Source organism: Miscanthus floridulus, chromosome 9 (genome assembly GCF_019320115.1).
Source record: "Miscanthus floridulus cultivar M001 chromosome 9, ASM1932011v1, whole genome shotgun sequence".
Lineage (NCBI taxonomy): Eukaryota > Viridiplantae > Streptophyta > Magnoliopsida > Poales > Poaceae > Miscanthus > Miscanthus floridulus.
Window position 1 is genome coordinate 15810348 of NC_089588.1, and position 10519 is coordinate 15820866.

The 10519-nt window shown below is 49.6% G+C and overlaps 1 protein-coding gene across 1 annotated transcript; it reads right to left on the bottom strand.

Moving 5' to 3' along the window:
• Positions 1-3336: 3336 nt before the first annotated feature.
• On the bottom strand, positions 3337-6549 carry LOC136481426 (BTB/POZ domain and ankyrin repeat-containing protein NH5.2-like). Its single transcript, XM_066478773.1, has 2 exons — positions 5715-6549; positions 3337-4565 (listed from the first exon to the last, which is right to left on the bottom strand). Exons 1-2 carry the CDS (start codon positions 6174-6176, stop codon positions 3606-3608), a joined length of 1422 nt encoding a protein of 473 aa, XP_066334870.1. The 5' UTR covers positions 6177-6549; the 3' UTR covers positions 3337-3605.
• Positions 6550-10519: the final 3970 nt, after the last annotated feature.

A 10519-nucleotide genomic window follows, 5' to 3' on the forward strand; every position in this document is an offset into this window, starting at 1 on the left:
TTATATAATTTAAAAACACTTCGCACGCAAGTTCGCGGTCATGTTTCGTGAACAAGATGTCCAAAATTTCATGTCCGTTCCTGGATACGGCCTCACACTACACTCAGTAACATGACTATCATTTTTTGAATCATTAAATTCCATTATTCGTACCACGTGCAGTTCAAAATTATATTTTTTTTAAAAAATTCAAGTAAATGAAATAAAGTAACTAAATATATCAAAAAGTCATAAAAAATCCTCAAATTCTAACTAGGAGTTCCTGGTGCTTTAAAAGGGCTGCACAAAAAATTTGGAGGCAAAAAAAAAACTTTGGCGAGTGCCGGGGCATGGCACTCGGCAAAGGGGGTCTTTGCCGAGTGCCACGAATAAGGCACTCGGCAAAGAGGGTTTTGATTTTTTTTAAAAAAATTTCCTCTTTGCCGAGTGTCTTCACAGGGCACTCGGCAAAGACATTTTAAAAAAAATTAAATCTTTGCCGAGTGTCGTGCCAGGGGCACCCGGCAAAGTATTTAAAAAAAACAATTTTGCCGAGTGCCAGATCTAGGACACTCGGCAAATAATTTTTTTTAAAAAAAATTTAAATCTTTGCCGAGTGCCAGATCTAGGACACTCGGCAAAGAATTTTTTTTTTTAAAAAAATCTTTGCCGAGTGCCTAACAGCAGGCACTCGACAAAGAAGGACGTGGCCGAACACCGTTATGCAGGTCATCCTATGCCGAGTGCCGCGCTTTTACCGAGAGTCTGGCACTCAGCAAAGAAGTCCTTTGCTGAGTGCATTTTTTTGCCGAGTGCCTGATACTCGACAAAGAACTCTTTGCTGAGTGCAATTCTTTGCCGAGTGCAACACTCGGCAAAGAAGGTCTTTGCCGAGTGCCCGATTTTTGACACTCGGCAAAGTCTCTGTTTCCAGTAGTAACACATGCATATATAGTCAAAATGTAAATAAGGATATACTATGTCATGCCAAACTATGCCTTATAAAAGGGAATGGAGGGAATATGTTTATTATATTATTAGTATATTTAATAAAAACTCAAGATCCAAGTACATATTTCATGATAGCAATGGTAGTAAGCATATATCATACACTCCCTCTGTCTCTAAAAGAATAGATTTCTAGCAAGTTTACGACCGATTAGCAAACAAGCAAAACGACCTTACTACCCCCTTGTTAAGCTTCTTAACCTTAACTGCACTGATCACTTATTGAGAAGCTAGAGTAGTGAGTTTTGGTGTTAGTTTTTTAATAATATATTAAATGTTGTTGCACCCACTACGTCAACCATAGAAGCTTGGCATCCAGAGGAATAAATGGGTATGCTGACCATTAATTGAAATCTCCGAGGAAATAAATAAATGGGTTTGATGGATTGTGAAGGCTTAAAATTGATTTATTTTGGGGACAAATTTTCAGCATAGAAATCTAATCTTTAAGAGACAGAGGGAATATTTGTGAATGGAAGTGGTAGTGTCACATGCATTTTTTTATTAGGAGAAACACAACTGAGAATATCAAACAGTCACCATTAAATCAATCTATAGTACCTTTTAGCACTTAAGCATGAATCTACGATATATCAAATTTCTTTTAAAGATAAAAGGTCTCTAGTGTTGGTTTAATTTGTCCCTATATTGCTGACAGGTTTTTGTTAGCCACAATGAAATTCTAGTTTGTGTAGTGCAAAGTACTCCCTCCGTTCCAAATTATAAGTCGTTTTGACTTTTTTAGTTCAACCATTTTGCTACGTATCTAGACATATTATTATATCTTGATGCGTACCAAAATGGATGTATCAAAAAGGTCAAAGCGACTTATAATTTGGATCGGAGGGAGTAACACACACGTGATAGATAAGAATTTAAGGAGGTTTTCATAATTTTCATACACATGTGATACCTCCACAAAATAAATTGGAGAGAGTATGATAGCCCCCAGTTTGTTTTTCTCTCTCTAGTAGTGAAGGGCAAAAACACTAAAACCGCGAGGTATGGCGATAATATATATTGCAGCTTCAGTAGGTATGGGGAAATAGTTTCATATATGTACTAGCACTTATGGATTGACCTTGTTATTTAGGGAATTAGTTAATACATAGACTAATAACCTTAATATAAATAAAACTGGAAAAAATATTGTAATACTGAGCTGTCTTGGTCTTGGCATAAGCAAGCAGCAGCAAGAGTGGTGAATAACCAGTGGACTGAATGAAAGAGAGAAGCTAGCAGCTAGCACGAAACAGGCAACAAGGTGCAAACTGACTACCACATGCACGCATATGTTCTCCATATTTTTGCATTACCTACTCACTTCTTCTAGCTGTCAGCTGACAGGGAAAGATCATGTTTAACAGGGTTGTCCCTGGCTCCCTGCCCGGGACTCATGTTTGACATAAAGTCATACTGTTTGTGGGCAGCACTATATATATATATATGTTAATACCCCTTCGTTCCAAATTATAAGATGTTTTTACTTTTTTTTATACATTGCTTTTTACTACTTCTACCGTTCCAAAATAAATGCACATCGATCTTGCATTTCAAGGAGTCAAAAAATCTTAGATTTGACTAAATATATAAGAAAATGTACTAATTTTACGATATCAGATATTTATTATTAGATTAATCTCATCATATATTTTTAGTAGTAAAATTATTTAGAGATACAAATGGTAGTATTATTTTATATAAATTTAGTTAAGTTTGAGATTCGTTGACTCCTCAAAGTGCGAGATGTGTATTTATTTTAGGACGGATGGAGTATATATGTATATGTACATAGTGTAGAAACCCCAAAACATCTTAGAATTGGGAATGGAGGGAGTAATAATAATTTACTAAAAGTAAAATGCTGACCAATAAAAAAACACTTCAGATAAAACAGAATGATAAATTTGTGTGTGCATCTCACTCTAGAACGGTGCACACAATTAATTAATCTCAAGTAAATTCATATAATTATATGTCCAATAAATAAAGCTTGTGGACTAGCTTATGTCTATAGTAAGTAGTAACAGGAGAAATACTCCTGTATGTGTGTGCATTTCCTGTACGTACCATTCAAATCCACCTTAGATTCACTGGCTCCCCAATATAATGGCTCATTTCCTACCGTCCAAAGGCTACTACAGTATCCAAAAGCTGCACTGCATAAAGACATGTAAAAAACACCAGCAGCTAAATGCTCACGAATCCTGTACACTGCTACTGGAGCTAGCCCCATAACAAGCTCTGGACTCTGGACTGGATTCAATGTAACAAGAAGCTAGCCCCATATAACAAGATTGATCACATTTGAACAAAGTAAAGTAAAATAGTTGCTGCCCAGGCCGGCCAATCGATCAATCATTACTTCTAAGATGCATGGAACAATTAATTAATCCACACCAAATACCATGAAATTCTTGCATTGCTAGCTCATAGTATCTCCTAGCTCGTTAACTAAATGGTACTGTAGCTAGCTACACGACCATCATCCTCACAATGCAAATTAAAAATCCAATCCAACGGAGAATTGAAAGAGGTAGAGAAACATCATCTTTGGATGGATATATACAAAGAAAATGGAAGGCATTGCTTGCTTGATGAGGGAAATCAAATACTTATTATGGGAAGCCATTGGGGAAGTACAAGTTGGATGGGCTCCCTCCTCGGCCGCCGCCGCCGCTCCCCTTCCTGGCCTCGCCGGCCACCGCCGCCGCCATCTCCTGGCCCTGGTACATCAGCGTGGAGTTCATGGTGAGGCTCACCAAACTGTCGTCGGCGGCGTCGGCCCTCGGGAAGCTCCCGCCGCCGTCGCTTCCTCCTACCCCGGCGTCGCCGTCGCGCGTGGCTACCATCACCGCGGACTGCACGAGCTCGAGGCAGAGCCTGAGCTTGTTGGGCTCGATGTGCGTGAACCCCGGGACGGCGCCCTTGAAGAGGAACTCGGAGGTGAGACTGCGGAGCACGTCGAGCGGGGTGACGCCGTCGAGCGTCCGGGCGTTGGGGTCGGCGTGGTGGTCGAGGAGCACGGACACCATGTCCGGGGACACCATCTCGGCCGCCAGGTGCAGCGCCGTCTTCCCCGCGGGCCCGGCGCCGGAGTTGACGTCGGCGGCGCCGAGCTCCAGCAGCGCCTTGACGACGTCGCGCCCACAGTGCTGGACGGCGTAGTGCACGGCGAGGGCGTCGTCGAGGTCCAGCCCTTCGCCCATCACCATCAGCTTGACGAGCTCGATGTCGGCCGCGTCCAGCGCGCGCCGCATGCGCCGGATCCTGTGGTCGCGGTCGGCCGCCGACGCCGCCGCGTTGATGGGGAGGTAGTGGTGCGTGAGGAACGGCGAGCGCGGCCCGCCGCCGGTTCCGCCGGCGGCGGAGACGGGGGACTTGGAGCGGATCTCCTCGATCTTGGCGACCACGTCGATGGGGAGGTGCTTGGCGAGGAGGTCCGCGGAGAGGCCCGAGCGCGCCACCAGGTGGGAGCAGGTGGCCCAGAGCTCCTGCATCTCGAACTTGCGCGACGCCATCAGCACCTTCATCACGTCGTCCACGAATGCCTCCTTCACCATGGTCTCCAGCTGCTTCTGCAGGCAACAAAAGGGTAGTAACTAAACACGGTTAGCGCCAGGCGCTAGCACTGTTGTGTACAATCAGGCAGGAATTGCAGGTGATTAGCAGCATAAGGCTGCAAATCCTCTGGCTGATCGATCTGCTTCCACTGGCTGGATCGATCGATCGCATCACCGAAGGCTCGCAGCTAGCATGCATGGTGGTTGACTGCACGTACTTGCATCTATCGGCATGGCAGCTGCACAGTGAGCAGCAAGCAAGGGGTTTTGGAAATGATGCACGGCTGCATCTATGCTGCGCTGTTAAGTTGTTGGGACTTGGGAGGGCCTGGCCTGGACTGGATCGATCTCCGAGAAACCCTAGTAGAAATATATATACTAGTAATAATGCATGCTATATATATGCAATTGCAATTGCAGCCGGCCGGCCGGCCGGCCGGCGATTGAATTGAAATGAAATGCAGCGCGTGCGTGCAATGGGGATGTGATGGAAGGAAGGAAGGGACAGGAGACATGAACAAGGGCGTGACAAGACCCTTCCTAGTAAAGATGAGTCAGAGAGAGGGCAGCAGCAGCAGCAGGCACAGCCACAGGCACCGCACAGGCAGGGCGGAAGCGATCCATCCATGACAAGTGATGACAGGTGCAGTAGCGAAGCGGCAGAAAATCAAGGGAGACTGCTGCAGCCTGCCTGCCTGTGCCAGTACACTCCTCTATCTATCTCAGATTCCTTCTTCCACGCAATAAAAAATATATCGATAGGAAGAGTGAGAGAGAGAAGAAAGCAACGAAGAAGGGATTCTGGTGCTGCTGGTGCCTGGAAGTCCTCCATGGCCATGAATCGGCAGGGAAGGAGCAGCCTAGCAGCCTAGCTAGGGATCTAGTCGAGCTCGAGCTGGAGGCTGGAGCATGCATGATGCATCCAGGAGAGGAGCAGGTGATGGTCAGCCAGGAGTTCCTGACTGACTCCCGTCTTTGAAGAATTGATGCGCGGCGCACAAAAGATGCGTGCTTTATCGATCGATGAGCTTCGACTTTATCCATCCACGGCGAATCCCAATCTCAGTCAGTCAGGAGTTAATAGTAACTGCCTCTGCTTGCCTGTAGAAGTGCAGATCCCAAGAATTGGTGACAGTTAGTAGTAGGAAGGGAACGAATCCCCACCTGGACGAGGAGGGCGAGCTGCTCGACGCCGAAGGATCGAGCGGCGGCGAGGGTGTCGAGGGCGAGGTCGACGGCTGCGCCGCAGCGGGTGTGCCAGCAGCCCCTGGCGCCGCAGCCCGGGAGCGGCCCACTCTTGGGCGCGGCGACGGAGGCCTGGCCGCTGTAGAGGAACTGGAGCACCAGCACCAGCACCTCGTAGCGGATGGAGCTGACGGGGATGACGAGCTCCGGCGCGCGGGCCCCGGCGGCGGCGGAGGAGCCCGGCGTCGGCGGCGGCTGGTGGTTTGGGTCGAGGCCGCAGAAGAGCTTGCGGAAGAAGAGGCTGCGCGCGGCCAGCACGCAGCGGTGCGCGTGCACCAGCCGGCCCTCCACGCTGAAGGCCACGTCGCTGAAGGCCTGCCCGTTGATGAGCAGGTTCAGGTAGTCCAGCGACAGCGACTTGAGCGAGTCCTCCGAGCTCATGATCTCATGTGCGTGCCTGGAAGGCCGGCCGGACGCGGCAGCGGCGGCGGTCGCTCTGAAGGCTGAAGGCTGAAGGCCCTCCTCCCGGCTGCCTTTGTTTGCTGGGGCCGGGCCAGCCGGAGAGAGATCGATAAAGGCCGGCCAGCGGCGCGGATTTTGGAGAGATTTAATTTGGAGGGGAAAGCGCGCGGCTGGAAAGAAAGAAAGCACGCACGTACAGCGGCCGGGCGACGACGCAGCTGTGTGTGGAGAGGAGAGGAAGACGATGGAAAAAGGCAGGCAGGCTGCTTGCTGATGCTCTGGTAGCTAGGGTGAAGTGAAGGCAAGGCGCGGTGAAAGAGACGGAGGAGACGAGAGGCGTGCGCCGCCCCCCGTAGCCTGCAGCTGCTCCTATCAGTCTATCACTCGCCTCGGTCCCCGTTGCGCTACAGCTACAGCGAGGGGTGCTGCCCTACCCGTTGGGCCTTGGCCATCCACCATCGATGGATCGCTGCTGTGGCTTTGTGGTTCCTCTTCTTGGTGGGGGTGGACGGTGGGGACGCCGCTCTACAGTCTTTGTCTACAGTTCCATTGATGTATGCACCCTGCGCGCACAATGCCGATCGAGCGATGGATCCCCTCCAGTCCTCTCCCATGGGTGATGGGGAGGAGCTGGGGCAGGCAGCTGGGCTAGCTAGCCATTGACGACCCAGCTGCGCGCCAATGGCGTGGTGGCGGTGTACGAAGTGGCACTGTAGCCGGCGTTGCATCGCCTAGCTTGGGTTACTGTACCGGCCGCCGGAGTATCTTTTTCTTTTGGTGAAAAAAAGGGAGCGGGTTCGGGTTAAAGTGGGTTGTTGTTTGGAGTTTGTGATTGGTCGAGGGGTTAGTTACTAGTCATGCCGGCCTAGCTCAGAGCAAGTATATAATAGCAGACTGTAAGCCGACTAAATGCTGAGGTGGAGGAGAGAGGGGAGAGAGAGGAGAAGCGGGCTGTAAGTTTACAGCCGGCTTGGGCACAAGAACCAAGAAAGTCTGTGAGAGAGACAAGTGGGCTATGTATTAACTATAAAGAGCTAACTACTATATGAGTGGACTAAAAGAATGCTGCAAGGAACCTTACAGCCAGTGAGCCGGCTGTATTATTAGCCTTGCTCTCATGGATGGATCTGTCAAATGAATGGTTATTTCCTAGAGAGATGATGCTGTAGTAGACATGTGTGCATGTAGCATAAAAATAAAATTGTGTGCATGCTGTTGTATGTGCTTCGTTCATTATCAATAGTGGAAATCACATGTGCCATATATGATTGAAACTAGTCCTAGGAATGTTGTCTAGAATATAGTAACTACTATATTTATGAATGGTGAAAAATGTAATAACGACATGTGTCCTTACTTTTATATTAATCAAAGATTATATGTATGTATATAAGTAATAGTTTTGGATCAACCGATCTGTGTATTTTTTAGATAAAAACACAAGATATATTGAAGATTAAAGCAGCAACACAGATTCACCTGATAAACATGAAGAGAGCATAGAAAAAGATAATCTAAACGACAGCGGCAACACTAGCGTCGGCAAAGATTTTGGGTGGAGGCCCAGCCTGGTAAGTGGCTACGAGACGCCGGGGCGGAAAGGCCTCACTACCGTGAGTAGAGGTAAAAGTGTACATCCATCTTCTTCATGACGAGAAAACATCACCACCACAAAAGATTGCTGAAAACGGTTAGTGGCGGCACATAACAGAGGACAACGGGGTTCAGTGGAGATGGCCAAACTTGATGCCAGAGGCGACGAGGCTGAAGCTTGACCTGAACCTGGTGAGGGAACACAACTGCTCATCGTCGGAGATGCGACAAGCGAAGGTGGTAGCGACCAGATCTAATGCTAGCTAAGAGCCTAGGACGACCAATGCAAACTTGTAGCTCGAACCAAGGCGAGGACGGGCATATCCCAGGTGACGGCCGGCACACGTACAACAACAATGGTGGATGAGAACCCAGGAGCCAAAATCCTAGCCAAATCTCCAACACCGGCGCGCTGGGCAAGGAGTGAGGAGGGGTGGAACAGGCTGAAGGATGGCGAGCAAGACTTTATTTTATTGACGCATTTGCAGCAGCTGGAGCCAAAACCAAGGATACTGAGGCCCACACCGACACAAACAACGGTGAGGATGACCGAGGACAACACTGGTGGTGCAAAGGAGCAATCCCATTCGGGACAAACTCTTAATAAAACCAGAAACTATTGGTATCTGAACGGAGAATGGGCACCCGCTCCTATCGCCACCGGTGGGTTCACCGGAGGAATTAATTGAAGACGAGGAGGTGGACCAGGAACGATGGCGGTAGAAACCCTAAGCTGGAGTTACGGAGTAGAGAATGGGTCAGGAGGACTAGAGCAAAAAATATTTCATGATTATTCTAATGATACCTGTGAATTAAAAAAAAATAGAGCTTTTTAGTATAGGGCTAGGGGGCTCAAATTGAAATTGTTTGATTGCAAGATGATTGAGAATTAAATTCTTTTTTAGGACGGAGAGAGGACCATATATTTTTTGGAAAATTGGCTCCTGGACACTGAAAGTGGCCACGCTCTACTGCTGGACATCCAAAATTGAGCGATTTGCTGGAGGACACTTTGTTTCTCGACAAATTTGCTGATGGACACTATGCCTAATAAAATATTAATTTATGGCTTAGAGAAGCGCGGTGAAATATCATTTTTGCTCCTGTCTCTTTCTTCCCTGCTCCTCAGCAACTCCGACCATGGCTGACGTACCCAAACGGGCGGCAACGGACAAGTCCAATGTCGTGCGCAAGCCTAGCTCTAGTCGTCCCGTACACCGGAAGCTCGTCCTCGCACGTTCTACGGCAACCGGAGCTGCTGTTCGCTGGAGCCAGCGCTGCGAGGTTCTCCAACTCGAACAAGTCGGAACTCGTGTCGCTGCTCTCCTTGCCGTCGTCGCTGCCCTCCTCGAGCTGCTTGCCGGAGAAGATGGCGTTGAGCAGGCTGGCGAGCCGCGCGCCGGGAGAGGCCGGCCTGCAGCTGCGGCAGTCGCCACTGGCGGGGGCGGCGGACGGCTTCCGTGCCCTCCTCGCCGTGCCAGGCGGGGCCGGCTGCTGCTTCTCCGCTGGAGCCACCGAGGCTGGCCCGACGCCACCAGAGGTGCGGATGGGGCGGAGGCGGCGGAGGGAGTACTCGACCTCGGACGACGATCGAGAAGTAGCCACGGCCGGAGGAGCAGTCGTCCGCGGGCGCCTCGCCGCAGGCGGAAGTGACCTCGGCCATGGGCGCCAGGGCTGCCGCGGGCGCGACCTCGGCAGCTGGCATGAGGGCCACCGCTCTAGAGCCACCTGACTGCCTCCTGGGCGCCACGCTCCGCCGCACCGCCGGCGGCCCGGGTCCGCCCATGTCTTCGCCGTGGCCAAGCGTCCACGCCGTCGCTGCCCGTCTTCGCCCGCGTCAGATTCGCTTGCATCCACGCGCGCGGTTGCTTGCCCGAGCTGCTGCCATGCCCGCATCGCTGCCTGCGCAGCGCTGCCCACATCCGCGCCGCCGTGGTTCCAGCTCCGGCCACCACACGTATGACGTACCCAGCTCCTCTCGCATCCATGAGGCCGCCTGCCCACCTACGCCTGCGTCTGCGCGACCGCCCGTGGGTCCGCGTCTACCCACAGGTCGCCGCTGTACGTGCCCGCCGCGGAGCTACCCGCCGGCGCCCGTGCACTCCCAGATGCAGCCGGACCAGGGAGGAAGAAGCCACCGGGAAAGAAAAGAAAGGGAGCACGGAAGATGAAAGAGACACGGGTAAAATGGACATTTCACCACGCTTATCTCTCCTCGAAAGCTAGAAATTAATATTTTATTAGGTGAAGTGTCAACCAATAAATTTGTCGAGAACTAAAATGTCCTGTAGCAAATCGCTCTATTTTGGATGTCCAGCGGCAAAGCGTGGTCACTTTCACTGTACAGGAGCCAATTTTCTCTATATTTTTGCTAGCGCTATTGTGATAGGAATACCTAACGGTTGTCTATATCTAAAAATTTTAATCAGTCCTTTTCTCGATCTTCCTTTCCCATGAAGCATCTGCGCCTCCTCTCTCACGCCACAAGCCCTCCCGAAATATCATGGGTAGCCTTGGGTAGTAGCCACATCACTGACATCGAACATTTTTTCCTTTCGGTATGCAGAGTATTTTCCTCTTTGTGGATCAACTTTATTCTCCGCAGTCGAGAAGATCAGAAGGATGTAGTACTTGGAACTTGGAAGAAACATAATATACGCACCATTGGATCAAGAATGTTATCTAGAATATGTAGTATTTATAAATAAAAATTATAATAATATATTTAT

Bases quoted from the DNA above. Each gene is read 5' to 3' on its own strand.
- LOC136481426 (XM_066478773.1), bottom strand. From the start codon at position 6,176: ATGAGCTCGGAGGACTCGCTCAAGTCGCTGTCGCTGGACTACCTGAAC. The intron at 4,566-5,714 runs GTGGGGATTCGT...TGTTGCCTGCAG, and splicing joins AGCTCGCCCTCCTCGTCCAG to AAGCAGCTGGAGACCATGGT.